The 15,706-nt window shown below is 33.6% G+C and overlaps 1 protein-coding gene and 1 long non-coding RNA gene across 2 annotated transcripts; both read right to left on the reverse strand.

Annotated features, from left to right (window-relative positions):
• Positions 1-6,974: 6,974 nt before the first annotated feature.
• Positions 6,975-8,161, reverse strand: LOC148159988 (uncharacterized). The gene is made up of 3 exons (XR_015762707.1): positions 8,021-8,161; positions 7,883-7,917; positions 6,975-7,697 (listed from the first exon to the last, which is right to left on the reverse strand). It is a non-coding gene; the product is annotated as an uncharacterized LOC148159988 (long non-coding RNA).
• A 42-nt stretch (positions 8,162-8,203) lies between these two features.
• On the reverse strand, positions 8,204-12,780 carry LOC106912809 (receptor-type tyrosine-protein phosphatase C-like). The gene is made up of 10 exons (XM_088005273.1): positions 12,768-12,780; positions 11,513-11,536; positions 11,079-11,342; positions 10,751-10,984; positions 10,538-10,651; positions 10,183-10,314; positions 9,924-10,067; positions 9,393-9,569; positions 8,384-8,589; positions 8,204-8,287 (listed from the first exon to the last, which is right to left on the reverse strand). Exons 3-10 carry the CDS (start codon positions 11,296-11,298, stop codon positions 8,204-8,206), a joined length of 1,311 nt encoding a protein of 436 aa, XP_087861399.1. The 5' UTR covers positions 11,299-11,342; positions 11,513-11,536; positions 12,768-12,780.
• Positions 12,781-15,706: the final 2,926 nt, after the last annotated feature.

Below are 15,706 nucleotides of genomic sequence, written 5' to 3' on the forward strand. Positions count from 1 at the left end.
GGTCAACCTAAAAAGCAATCTGTTATAATTGCAGTTTACTAAATTGTATTTGTGAACAAACAGAGCTCAAACTTAAAGATTAAAACTCACAGCATCAGATTGTTGCTATGGTAACAAAACAATCTAACTATGAATGTTGTTCTTTGAACTTTTACAAAGCAAACTTCCCAGCTCCTTAAAATCATACATTTAAATGTTAAACAATTTAAATCGTTTAATTTATGTCTGCTGAAACCATTAAATCAAATTTAGCAGCATTGATCATGTCAATAAACAAATGTTACATTTATGTATCTGTGGTCTGTATTAAAATATTAGCATTTATGGGGTCCCTGAAGCCCTTGGGGGCCTGATGGAGCTGCTGACTTAATTTGGATTAAACAGAAGTGCAAATATTTGATATTCGTTTTAATTATATTTTTTGATTACTTGTTTTTAAGACTAGTTGTGGGTTTAAATAGCATTTCACTGGCGATGTTTTCCAGTAACATATAATTACCCAGTAATATTTTTACATTTCCTGTCTACTTAACATCTTTTAATACAAAAACACAGTGGACCATGTCAGCAGCCCGACCACCAGGCTTAGCAAGTTTTCTGGGGCAAACCCTGCTATCTATATAAAAGAAATAAGAGATGCTCATTTAGAAAAACATTATTGGATTTAAGTACTTACACAATGTCCACATTAATATACAGCGTTGCTGTTATGGAGTTAAACTTAAAGTTAATATCATGATGCAGATTCACTGAAAACAAGAAAACTCTTGAAACTATTAATGAACCAACCTAGCATCTGGATTAAAAACTCATTAAAAATAGGTTTCTAATTATCTCATCTCAAACTATATGTTGTAATGGTTAAACCTCTACATCTACATCACTATAGTGTAAAGCAGGTTTGTTTAACAGCATTGTTCATATACTAGTTAGTCCAAAGAGCTTAACAGGACACAAAGTGAGGCAAAAAATGGTAAAGCATGAGCAAAAAGAAAGAATGTTTCATTATTTTCATTAGGAAGATTCTTTGATCAAAAACTGCTGGGAACAAAAACATTTCTTTGAATTTAAAGAGCTGAAAAATCAAACATAAAAGTCAATTATAGAATCATGTTTATCTTAAGTTTCCTATATTTGTCACTTTTTTTGGCTTTTTGTTTTCAGACTTTCCCAAAGATATTTTAGCATAATCAGTACAACTTTTCAGACTTGCTGTGGTGACCTGGAGATTTTAATTTATGAAATCTGCTCTTTGCTTGTGTAGCAGTTGCACATATTAATAAAAAAATATAACCTCCCTCTCCTCTGGCAAACATTACAATGGTTGTACTTACTGTCATCTAGGTAGATCATCCCAGCACAGCAGAGGAGGAGAAGGGCAGAGTGGAGACCCGACATGGTCAGGGCTTGGTGGTGATGACTTGATATTTTGATATTAAAGCAGAAGATCCTTCCTCATATAGTAACAGGAAGTTAACGAGTTTTAGAATCAAAATGTAAAGATGAACCCAAACTTGTATGTAAGAACACTGTCGACTATATGACACTTTACCACAATCCTGCTCTGCAAAAGGTTTTTTCTCTTTTGTTTTCTCATCGCTCTCATCTAATCTAATCTAGCAGGTTGCAGAAAAACACTTGTTTTCTATTTAAATTACAGAAAAGAAAAAAATATATTTGACATCTTTGGTTTTGAGAAGAGAAAAATCCAGAGTAAAATCGTATCTTTTTATGATGGAAGACGTGGAGACTGAATTCATATAGAGCTTTTCTATATTCACTGACAGCTCAAAACACTTCATAATAGAGCTACAATCATCCATTCACTCACTAACACATCATACATCAATACCCTGATCAGTAGGGACGTTGCGGTTAAGTGCCTTGCCCTTAACTTAACAGAGGTAAACTGGAATCAAACCCACAACCTTCTGATTGCATGATGACCACCCACTGATCCACAGTTTCCTTCAGCTTAAAGAATAAAAATCATGGTGGTGTTAGCTTCCTTCACAAACATAGCACTGCCTGTACCATTCTCAGTGTAGATTGCGATAACTTAGAAGCCATAATTTTTAATATACAATCCCTTGACCACAATATGTTACTGATTTCCAATTGCATACTTGGTTTCATGAAGCAAAGGCAACACAGTCAAACAGTAACAACTCCAACAACATAAAACAAAACTTTCATTGGCCCCATTAATGTTAAATTGGGTTCAACTATTGTCAGTGCAAAAGTGAAGCCTATATTACAGCAACCACGATAGCATCTTGATGAAGGTCATTTAAACAGACATGAGCCAATATTTTCTCCATAATGTGGACAAGTCAAGCTTCATATTTTTATCAAATCGTTTGCATTCAGTTGTAGTTGTTGCATGCTCTAGTGGACCAACCCAGAGTAATGATAGACACATCTGGAATAAATATTGCTTCATTCATTCTGTTCAACACTTACAATCATTCTAGAAAACATTAAAGTTGAAGCAGTAAACATCATCTTATGTAATTAAGCTTTTTTTAAACAAGTTTTAGTTTTGTATGTTGAGAAGCATATGATTTTAAGTTTCATTACTGCAGCTGTCATGGTTCATAGAACTGGCAACTTGATGTGATGAGGAAGTTATAATTTGACCAGTTTTTATATTTAGTAAGATAAACTGATAAGAGAGAAGTTCCTTCTCAAAGTGCTCTAGAAAAACATGACATTAAAGCCCCATTTAGTCAAACATATCTGTTAAAACATGATGTGAATTTCCTCCCATCATTGCACATTAACTTTTGGTAGTAATTTTAAGTAATCATTTATTTTTCCATTTGTTGTCATAAAACTGTTCATATCTGTTTAATTTGTTATTGGTGCTTCCATAGGCGTAGGAAGCGGGGGGGACGGGGGGGACATGTCCCCCCCCAATATTGGAGAGAGCCACATTCGTCCCCCCCAATAATTTCACCGCAGTTGCGAAGAATTTTAAAATCTTCCACTCGCGTGCTTTTATTTTGAAGGCGCACAACAGCGCATTCAGCAGAGCGCTTCCTGCCCCTCCCCCCTCTGAACGGCTCAGCGTAAAGGCAGCAGCAGACGAAGTCAGAAACTCCGTTTGAAGGAGGTAAACTGTCTGTCAGGAATGTTGCCATGAATATCGCTCGGTTATAACATCTTGTTGTCAGTTTACTTTCATATATAGAACTAAATCTTTTAGGTTAAGCCGTTTTAATTCTGGGATAGTCACATGTCCAAAATTTTACTGCTAACTTTGTTTAACAGTTAGCTAGTCTAGTCACAATATTTAATCAGAATGAGACTGAAACAGCAGCGAAATTAGCCTTTTTATTATTTAAAATGAGCAACACCTGATCATACTCGACCACTTAACATGTATTTACATATTATATTATATTATATATTTAGGAGAACAGCAGTGCTAGAATGATGTTGAAGAAAGGTGAAGAAGCTCTGGTGAGATCTTCATTTAGTTTATTGAAATATGTATTAACTGTTTTTAATTTTTAAATAAACTATTTTATTATGAGAGGAGCAGGTCAGGGAAGACATAAGAGAGCCAGTTGGCGTTTCAGGGTGTGAAGATATAAACATTATATTAATTATAATAGAACCAGAAAGGAGAACAGGAGGAGACTGATGTCAGGTTGATTTCTTTCAACGTTTCAATATTTTTTTATTATTTCCACACCATAAGGTTAATGGTTAGGAGACAATAAGAAAAGTGCTTGAGGAGAGGTTTAAAAATAAATTAATGAAAATTTTTGCTACACAGTAAATATAGTTGAGATCAATAATAATGTATACATCTGAAAATTAAGTTGTGTAAATTCTCATTCTGTATGATAAAAACATACTTTTTATATTTAGTTCACATTCTGACACTGTACATTACTGTAGTGTCTGTTGTGAATCCATGCAGGAACATCAGGCTCCAGAGAGTCAGAGGGAGGCAGAGACAGAAACACATATCTGTAGATATTTTAGTTAAATGTTTGCAGGTGAAAATAACAGGGAAAAAAAACATTTAGGCTTTTTGCCTCAATGTTTTTCATGGCTCTTTGGTAAGTTACTGAATGCAGGGCTGAAAAGTGAGACTGAGTTAACAGTGAGGAGCTAAGGTGTCTGTTAGACGTGAAAAGTATAATTTCTATTTATTTTGTAGATCAAACTGTTGCACTGATGTAGAGAGATGTTCAAGAAGAACAAAACTTGTTTAGATTTTATTTTTGTTGGTCAAATTGCTGTATTGAGTTTAAAACTGCTGAGTCTTATTTTATGAGCTGTTTCTACTTTGGTTTTAGAAAGAGGTAGAACCAGTTCAATTGCCAGTCAATTTATATCAAATCTGTTAGCCTGTCTGTGCTACCAGAGTATTTAGCTTGCTAGTTGTGAGAGGCAAATGCTAAAGTGAGTGTTCATCCTGGAATGACGGTCATTATACTATGCATAACTTTAATCTGATTATTGGATTGTAAATAGTAACGTGTTAGAATACTTGTTACTGAAACAAGGGTCAGATTAGAGTAACGCATTACTGATGTGTTGATGGCATAAATAGTTTGACATTTCTGCTCAAGCTATTTACTGATCTGTCAGGTTTCCAATATGCGTCCCCCCCAATGACAGACTCGTTCCTACGCCCTTGGGTGCTTCATGTCAGTTCTACATGTTGTACAGGAATTAGAGTGGATAAGAAGTCCTATGGACTATACACTAACTTCCACTATAAAGGTGACATCATCCTGACTTCTTTATGAAAATTTCATATATTTATTACATTTAGGGTTCTTCTCTTTTTATGTGTGTATCTGAGTTTGATTTTTCTTGTTCATCTGAAGATAAATACACTATTAAGCCCAGAAGAAGCCTAAATGACAAACAGAGTTTCTCATGCTTTCTTGTGAGAAATGTAAATTATTTTGATTCGTATTTGTCTAACGGCTCCCACCTATTTGATCTGTTAAATCCAGGTGATGACTTATTTTATGTTTTGAAGAAACCATGAAAGTTTTGGAGAAAGAGTTTTGGAAGCACAGCCCCTATATCAAGATTTAAAGTTCTGACATGATAAAATAAAAAAATTAAATGATTTCTTGATCTGCAGCTCCAGGGGTGAAAGTAGGGGGGTACCTAAAAGATTTAGCGGGGGTACGCAGTACCTGCAAGAGAGGGAAGCTGCTGTCAGCTATAAAAAGTCAGTGGATTCACTGTGCAGACGTGAGAGCACTCACTAATTAGCCGTGACTGATTAGTTTTTCAAGAACAATCTAAAACACGACTTAATCAGTTAATAAATAACTTTTTTCCCCATTTCATATTGTTTCTGAACTGTTCACGCTTTGCAACGGGTGTGCTTAAATGACAAAGAGACAAAGAGTAAAAAGGTGCAAGTGGTATAGAGTTGATCACCTGTTGGGGTTGTTTTACCTTTGTTTACCTTTGCTGTGGCTCATCACAGCCGCTGTAGTTTCTGAACGTTCAATAAACAACAAACTTGGACTAATTATCTCGTTAGTCTGCTCGCGTTCTCACTAAAACCAGGAAGATAGAGCACATAACACCAGTTTTAAAGTCCCTACACTGGCTCCCTGTAGCTCAAAGAATAGACTTTAAAATACTGTTGTTAGTTTATAAATCACTGAACGGTTTAGCACCACAATACATTAAAGATCTGTTATTGCTGTACCAACCGTCTAGACCCCTCAGATCTTCTGGTTCTGGTCTGCTCTGCATCCCCAGAACCAGAACCAAACGAGGAGAAGCAGCATTCAGTTTCTTTGCACCACAAATCTGGAACAAACTTCCAGAAAACTGTGAAACAGCTGAAACACTGGGTGTCTTTAAATCTCAACTTAAAACCCACCTGGTTAGAGTTGCTTATGGCTAATTTAGGGTTAGAGTGCGGGTTTTTATGTCTTCGATGTTTTTTATGTTTTTATCTTTCGTTTTTATCTATTTATTACAAAAGCGCAACTCAAATTGAAAATATATGCTTTACTTTAACTTACTATGTTACTGTAATGCAGATAAAGTTATGCTAATATTTTTATCAATAGTCCGAAATAAAGAATCGTTGGGAGCACAATGTCTACTGTAATTACTATCTTATTTTTTGTTGTTCACCAACCATATTTGATTTATAAACATGAATTTATTTAATTAATTGTGCTAAAGCTGCTGTGACTTTCTAGGTTTAAAGGTTGTAAAAATAAATTTCTGGTCATAAACTTAATAGTTTTCTTTGTCCACAGCAATTTAAAATTAACAGAACGTGTAAAGTTGCTCTAAATCTAATAATTCTGTAATTTTAGATGGCCAGATTTGTAAAAAATAATAATAATAATTATCCATCAATGTTAACATTTGTTTTATTTTCATCCATTTTGAATTTTGAAGTCAGAGTAAATGTTTTGCATTAATGGAAAACCTGATCAAACAATAATGACTTTCAAAACTATAAATTCAATTGGATTGCAATAAAACTCGTTTAAAAATTTGAACCAATGAAGAATTTACTGTGTGTCCCTGAATCGAAAAACTAAATTTCTCACTGAAATTGTTAAAGAAGAGCTGGATTTCCTAACAGGTAATATTTATACCTCTGGACCAATGAAACTTAAAAACAAACCAATTCATATCAAGTTTATGTTAAATTAATTCAAAGCACTTGGTGTTTGTAGATTGTATTATTATTTAAAAATCTATATTTTCTTGGTTACTTACTTCCAGACTTAGTTTTCCCTGGAACTGTTGATTCTCTGAAAGGATCTTGTCCAGTGTAGATGCTATGAACGTCACAGCTGTAAACCCTGAATGGTTTAACTCCTCTGGTGATGGTACACATTCTTCCTTCAGGTCGATGAATCGTTTTTTCTTCAATTTCCTCATATCTTCTTTCATCATTCTTTGATAAATTTCCTGTCCTTGTTTGCAGTACAAATATTTATCACTTTACACCAAGGTCAAAGTTGAATTTTCCTTCATGAAAGTTTATTGACATGTTCACAAAAGGTACACATTTAAGATAAACATTATGTAGGACAACAACATTTTTACTATGCAGTATATTTTCCACTGTTTCTGACTTATTTTCCTCTTTTCTAGATCTTATTGTTTCAAGTCGCCTTCATTCAGCTGTTTGTGTTGACTTGTCATTTGGCCCAACTATGATCAGTTCATCATTTTGGAACAGAGTCAGTCTGGACTTATCAGATGATTTGACCTTCTTTTGTTGTTCAGTAAGATCTTTAAACTTCATGGTAAAATAAAGGCTATTTTCAAATTAAAATGTGAAAACTGGTTTACTTTTTCATTCACTCTTCTAGATGACAATAGATACAATATTTAAAATTTTCTCATGCATTGTCTAATACAAAGAGATGTGAACATTATGTTTTATATAATATATTGCCTTTTGTGCAAGGATAAAGAATAATCTACTTAGATTTTGATTTCGTAAAATCCAAGTGGTGATTGGCTTCATTTTTTGACTAGGAAAATATACAGCATAAGAATGAATAAAATAAAATACAAAGATCTGAAAAGTCCAACAAATCATCTCTGAGGTTCAGGGAGGACAGTTACTGTACCAAGATAAAAACATTAAATGTTTTCTTGATCTGCAGCTCCATCAGATCTTCATCAGTCGCCTTTGATGAGTTTAGGAGGTGGCATGTTAGAATAGACTGTAATGACAAACGGGGAAGAAAATTCATAAAAACCTCTTTTTGACTTTGGTTAAAATAAAATAAACTAATATTAGGATTTAGTTCCAGCAAGTCTAACAGACATCATGTGGTGATTTAGCTAAACTCTGATATTAAACATGCTGTTTATTATGTTCATGTGATCATACATGAAATTTACTCACTGACTGTTGAGAAGCGCTTCTGTTCTTCATCATCACTGTGGAGAAAATCAGTCGAGTCAGAAGATTAATTTCAGAAAACATGATCGAATTAACAATGAAAATCAACAAACAGAAATATGAAAGCTGAATAGATTTTACTTTCTAGATTTTCTCATCGTCCTGACGAAGAACGCCACACAGAGGATGATGAAGATAATGAGGAAGAGCAAACTGCCAATGAGGCCTTTGCTGTTGACTGTGTGAGACACTTTAAACAGAAGTCAATCAACCGTTAATATTGAAGTTACTGTGAGCAAAAGTGAGTTTATTTTACACTGATTGTTACTTATATAAGCAACACGTACATCTAGTATCAGCCTGTCTTCTCACAGGTCCACTGGTAAAATCTTTGTTGGATGTAAACACCTATAATAACAGAATGATTCTTGTTTGTATTCAAAACATCCATATTAAGTTGAGTAATAAAACCAGAATTTGTTCATGAAGCTTTTTATTACAAACCTCCACTGTGTAGGATGTTAAGTAGCTCAGATTTTCAAATTCAAATCGACATGTTTTGTCCTTCTTTCTGCTGCCAGCATCACCTTGAAGTTGTGCAATGAATTTTCTGTCTGGTCCATTAAAATCAATGTCTTTTAATGAACATGTCACTTGGATCTTATTGTTCTCTGGAACTGTCACGACAACGTCATGAGGTGGTTCTGGTTCTGAAAGAGGAAGAGAGAGGATAAATATCAGGACAAACACATGGAGAGGAAAATCTTTTCTTTCTATAAGAGTCTTAGAAATAACAAAAAAAGAAAAAAACATTAAAATGATTTAAAAATAAAACATGACCAGATTTGTTACTGACCAAATATTGAACAAAAATCTAAAAGTATCTGACTTACTCTGACACTATAATGCAGATATATTTATGTTGATATTTTATCTGCAGTTCAAAATAAAAAAATAAGAGAACTCAACATCTAGTGTAATTGCTACATTGTGTTTTGGTTTGTTTTGCCAACCATATTTGATTTGTAAACATGGATTTCTCTATTATCCAGCACAAAGTCACACCAGTTTTATGCAAAGCTGCTGTGACTCTCCAGGATTAGACATAATAAAGATGAATTTCTGAGCTTAAACTAACTTATAATTATTTCTCTCTCTGCAGAACTTTACAATGATGGAATATGTTGAGATGCATTTTGTGTTGTGAAAACAATATAACTTTTTTTGCATGAATGGAAAACCAGATGAAAGAATGATTTTCAAAACCATAAGAATTCAGTTTGGATTGCAATAAAACCTGTTTAAACCGATGAAGGATTGACTTTGTGTCCCTGAATCTAAAAACTAAATTTCTGACTTAATTTCTTAAAGAAGAGTTGCATTTTCTAACAGATAACATTTGTTGACCAAACGAAAGATAAAAACAAACAAATTCATATCAAATTAATTTAAAACAGACAGTGTTTGTAGATTGTATTATTATCTCAATAAACATATTTTCTTGGTTACTTACTTCCAGACTTAGTTTTCCCTGTAACTGTTGATTCTCCAAAAGGCCTTTGTCCAGTGTAGACGTGATGAACGTAACAGCTGTAAACCCTGAATGGTTTAACTCCTCTGGTGATGGTACACATTCTTCCTTCATGATGATGAATCGTTTTTTCTTCAATTGTAACATATCTTCCATCACCTGTTTTGTTATTGGTTTGACAACAGCAGCTTGTTATAAAAGATCCTTATAATCATGAAAATGATTAATATGTTCAAACAGAGTTTGGTCTGTTTTTCATGTTAAACATTAAATAAATAAACATTTTTATTAAAATCGTCCTCAGGTCACTGATAGTTTAGAGTCACAGCTTCACTGATCACATCTGGTTATTTTACACATTTTTATCTCCTCTTGTGTAAAAGACATGAAGCTGATAAATTAATGAATTTACAATTAATCAGTTTATTTTAAATGGTTGCAATAATCCAGATGTATTAAACATTATTTAATGTAAATATAATATGGAAGAATAAATCTATTCATTTCTCTTACCTTGCTCATCTTGCTGACAGCTGCAGTGATAATGGAGCTCATCCAGTTTATTAAGAACATCTTGACATTTATCACTCATCGTTTCCCAGTTCAGCTCAATGGAAGTATTGGTTGAACTGGTCTGCAGGTTGTTTACTGTGAAATCTGTTGGAATAAAAAAGCAAAAACAATGAATAATGTCCTGATAATGTTTTTCTCTTCATGTTAGTATAATAACTTTGTTCTTATTTCCAGTGAGATGCAGTAAATACCAACTCACCACAGTCTATTTTGAACTGGACAGGTTCAGTCATCTTATTTATGGAGCCATTGTTCATCTTGATGTCACCAGTACAGCTGTAGCTTGTGAACGGCTTCATGTCAGAAAGTTCAACAGAGTCATTGTTGATTCCTGAAGAGACACAAACATTTAGTCATTTCTGCAGTGACTGATGTCTATGTATTAACACCAATGAGCTGCTTTATTCTTTACATTTTGACACAATTTACAAAGAAAAAGTGTTAAAACATTTTGGAAAATATCTATCATGTATTGTTAAGGCAGAATCTGTAGTTTTCTCCTCTAAATATTTAAATATTTTTAGATGTTTTTCACAGCTGTAGTTTTTACTCACCTGAACATTTATACTCAACACTGAGATCTTTACAGCTTGAAGGTAACTCTGGTTTTATCTCTGCAGGAAGTTTAGTAGGTCCAGTCTGTTTTATGTCATTTGGATCAATAAAATCTAAAGAATGAAAAAAGAAAAAACAATTTAATGTAACTAATATTATATCCACAGATTTGATAATCATATTAATTATCATTAATATGTTTTTGTTCCTACCAACAGTGAACTTTTCAGACACGGTAAAGGTGACATTTGAGCAGTTTTCTGGAGGAAACTCCAAAACTAAATCTGAACACATTTCGTCATAAGCATGTTTGAAACGATACGATCCATTGTTGAAGTCTTCAATTGAAACCTTGTTGTTTTCTGATAATAAAGATCTGATGTTCCAACCACTTTGGTAACAGAAATATCCAGGAGGGCAGGAAATGTTTTTAATTTCTTGTTCAGCTGAAACACAGAAACAATATTTGTCTCAGTTCTACACAGAATCTCATTTCAGTCAATAATAAAGTAAAGATAAAATATGAATCATTTTACTCACTCATTCCAGTTGTTGTTTTATCTTCAGTTTTGTTACAGGGTATTTCTGCACCATTGGAGTCGATAAATGTGACTTTTAGCTCATATTCGGTGCACGGCTTCAGAGGTTTGATGTCATAATTTGAGTTTTTACTGGGGAAGGAAAAATTGCCTTTCGTTTCAAATGAACCTCCATTCTCAGCAGCATATATGGTGTAGTAACCAGGAGTAGAATCTGTCATCTGTATCTTTAGACCAAACTTGATCTTCTCAACACTGTAGGAACCTGCAAAGCAACAGATTTACATTTGAGCTCAAATAAAACCAAACTTCAAGTTTTTATCTCCAATTGTTAGAATGAAATTAAAATGAAAAAGCAATTTCTATATTAGACAATCTCAGAAAAAAGAGCACCTATAATAAACATGTGTTCATAACTTCAAATCTGATACTCACACGTTTGATTTGTGCTGGGTTCAGCTGAAATTGGTGCTGCCACGGTGCTTGGAGGTGAGGTGGCAACAGGTTTAGGAGGATCTGTGCCAGTGAGTGGAGGTAAGGTGGCAACAGGTTTAGGAGGATCTGCGCCAGAAGGTGGAGGTAAGGTGGCAACAGGTTTAGGAGGATCTGCGCCAGAAGGTGGAGGTAAGGTGGCAACAGGTTTAGGAGGATCTGCGCCAGAAGGTGGAGGTGAGGTGGCAACAGGTTTAGGAGGATCTGCGCCAGAAGGTGGAGGTAAGGTAGCAACAGGTGTAGAAGAACCTGCGCCAGTGCGTGGAGGTAAGGTGGCTAAAAATATAAAAATCAACATCAATAACAGTTCTTCTTAAAGAATTTAATATTTAGCTGAAAGAACTGATCCTCTCCATCCTCTATGTTTTACAAGACATTTGCACAAAAAATATTTTAAAAAGTAGATAAAATGTAAAAAAAAAAGTTGATTTATTGATTGGAGCATTTGTAATCTATCTATATAAAAACTTAAGTAATGTTTATTAAGAACAAATCTATTTCGTTTAAATACTTACACAATGTCCACATTAATATACAGCATTACTGTTATGGTCTTAAACCTAAAGTTAATGTCATGATGCAGATTCACTGAAAACAAGAAAACTCTTGAAACTGTTAATGAACCAACTGATTAAAAACTCATTAAAAACACGTTTCAAACTATCTAATTACAAGCTAAATGTTGTCATGGTTAAACCTCTACATCACCATAGAGTAAAGCAGGTTTATTTTAACAGCATCATTCATATACAAGTCAGTCCAAAGAGGTTAACAGGACACAAAAAGAGGCAAAAATGGTAAAGCATAAGCATGAAAGCATTGGAAAAGAGAAAGAAATGTTTCATTATTTTTTATTGGGAAGATTCTTTGATCAAAAGCTGCAAAAAGCGGCTCTGAATTTCACTTATTAATATTAAACCATTAAATACTGCCTTGTTTTTTTTTTTGTTGTTGTTGTTCTTTTGTTCCTCACCCCAGGAGAAAACACTGGGCCCCCTGGTAAGTTTGGTCTAGAACCGCCGCTGTCTCTGAGTCTGGTGGTTGTATATGAAGACAATGTAGGAAGACTGAGCAGCTTTAAAGGTTTGGGCAACATGAAGCAAAGCTGGTGGCTTTTAGGAACTAAACATTTACATTTAATGAATACATACATATTTAAGCAAAATTTTATTTTGGCTAAATATGAATCACTACTTACTCGTGTTTTTCTCTTGACCTGAAAATATAAAAAGAAAAGAAAATTACCTTATGTAAAGAAATCATACACACCATCACACTAAATAAACACATATTGTTTTAAACAAACAGTAGGATTTATTTTATGTTTCATTCATCTGGAATCATTTTCTTTTCTTAAAAACAACGTGAAAGCATTATCAGCCCAAAAGAGGAAGATGGCCGACTTATCTGGATGAGGCAGCTCTGCCAAACCTGGTTGCCCTGGCAACATGACAGAACCACACTTGCTATTTCATTAAGCAAACCACCACTTCCTGCCTTGCACTAACATGTAGATACTCAGTACTTACAATACTGCTGTCCAAACCACCAGTCAAGAATAAAAACTAAACAAAACACAAAAGTTTGAATAAAATTTTAATACTTTGTATGATGTATATTGGGTCCCTGCTTTTAGATCTTGTTGAGGTTTATTATTTTTTAAATGTGTTTGACTGAGTGATTGGAGGTGAAGTGATGTTCTTAGGTGATCGGTTGGTGGTTGAAGTTTCATTTGAGATGCTTACAGGTGAGATGGTTGTCTGAGAAAATGATTGGTTTCTGGCTGGAGTCTCATTTGAGATGCTTGGTGGTGAGGTTATGGCTGCAGCTTTACGAACGAACTGTAAAATAAATTTCATATCATCCCTGCCGCAACAAATGGGTCGCAGAGCGCATCGTGTTGGTGCATAGCTGGCAAATATGTCAATAATGTTTCTGTGTGTGAAGGAGCCAAAGATCCCGTCACTAACATGAACGTAAAAGCTACACATGGCTGGGCAAAGTGAGAATTTATCTGTTAAAGTCACTGAAGATGAACACAAACTAAAAACTGGAGTGTAGACATTTTTTAGAAGAGCTTGTTGCTTTATTATCAAATTTAATATAATTTCACATTTTTGTATAATTATTGTCCAGGTTAACTTAAAAAGTACTCTATTTTTGTCACAGGTTATTTTTTAAAACTACAGAAAAGTAATTGTTAGGGATGCACAAATATAAAAATTTGAGCCGATGTTGATGTTTAAAAATAATATTGCTGTTATGTCAGAATTTAGCAGTATTTTGTGGAGGTTTTTACTCATCAGAATAATTTATAGATTACTCAATTACTTAAACATTTTTCATAATAGCACAAGTTTTATATTTTGTTATTTGGTAAATTTGGCTTTTATCAATTTTCTTCTTCTGCCTATTCAGTGCACACTTTTGCATTTTATTTATTTATTTATTTATTTATTTATTTATTTATTTATTTATTTATTTATTTATCAACTTTTATCTTATCATGATAAAAACATTGAAACTAAAAACTTCTTTTTCAAGTTAGCAGCAAAAAAATATTAGTAATACTCGTTATCTATAGGTTACATATGCATTTTCAAATTGATGTTATTTTTCAGTATTGATAGATTAAGTCCACTCTATTTAGAGAGCTGGGTACTAAATAGTTACATTTACTCACATTTCATATTTACTTGAATAAGTTTAAATAATAATTCAAAGAGAAAGTTCACATTTCTGGCTACTCTAACACTTCTAGTTACTTCACTGAGTAAAAAACAAACGTGCTTTGACAAAAAATTTTAATTCACCAGTTAAAGACACACATTTACAGTTTAATTAAGACCTTTAGTTTTTAAATAAAGTCAATTTTTCTAATATTATTCTTGGGGCTTTTGCTTTAATACAATATTCGAAATGATTAAAATGGTCAAAAACCAAAAAATCAAACATAAAAGTCAATTATAGAATCATGTTTGTTTTCTATATTTGTCACTTTTTTTGGCTTTTTGTTTTCAGACTTTCCCAAAGATATTTTAACATAATCAGTACAACTTTTTAAATTTTCTGTGGTGGCCTGGACGTTTCTATCTGTAAAATCTGCTCTTTGCTTGTGTAGCAGTTGCAGATATTAAGAAAAAAGATAACCCCCCTCTCCTCTGGCAAACATTACAATGGTTGTACTTACTGTCAGCTCGGTAGATCATCCCAGCACAGCAGAGGAGGAGAAGGGCAGAGTGGAGACCCGACATGTTCAGGGCTTGGTGTTTGTATGTATAAATGAAGGTGATGAGTGGATATTAAAGCAGAAGAAACTGCCTCATATAGTAACAGGAAGGAGCTATACAGTCAGAAGGGTGACCTGTACAGATCAGATAATCAACCAACAACTATAGGAATCAAATCTATTTGTTTAAATTATACCTTAGAAAGACCAGCTTCCTCTGTGTGGTATCTACCTTCTCAGAGCCCTTCCTATCTACATTGTTCTTCATCACTCTTCAGAGCAAGGAAATATAAAGTTATTAATTATTGTTAATGTGTTTTGTTCATACCAACAGTGAAGTTTTTAGATACAATAAGAGTGACATTTGAACAGCTTTCTGGAGGAAATTTAGTCAAAACTAAATCTGTACACATGTCGTCATAAGTGCGTCTGAAACAATATGATCCATTGTTGACGTCTTCAATTGAAACCTTGTTTTGTTTTAAAGATCTGATGAAACAATATTTGTCTCAGTTCAACACAAAATCTAATTTCAGTCAATAATAAAGGTAAAGATAAAATATGAAACATTTTACTCACTCATTCCAGTTTTTTTATTTTCAGTTTTGTTACAGCGTATTTCTTTGCCGCTGGAGTCAATAAATGTGACATGTAGCTCATATTTGGTGCACGGCTTCAGAGGTTTGATTTCATAATTTGAGTTTTTACTGGTGGAGGATAAACTGCCTTTCCTTTCAAATGAACCTTCATTCTCAGCAACATATTTGGTGTAGTAACCAGGAGTAGAATCTGTCATCTTTATCTTTAGGCCAAACTTGATCTTCTCAACAGCAACAGATTTACATTTGAACTCAAATAAAACCAAACCTAAAGTTTTTAGCTAAAGCTGTTAGAATGAACTTAAAATG

The sequence above is a fragment of the Poecilia mexicana genome, unplaced genomic scaffold (assembly GCF_051168715.1).
Source record: "Poecilia mexicana isolate PSO_F unplaced genomic scaffold, ASM5116871v1 scaffold_4, whole genome shotgun sequence".
NCBI lineage: Eukaryota > Metazoa > Chordata > Actinopteri > Cyprinodontiformes > Poeciliidae > Poecilia > Poecilia mexicana.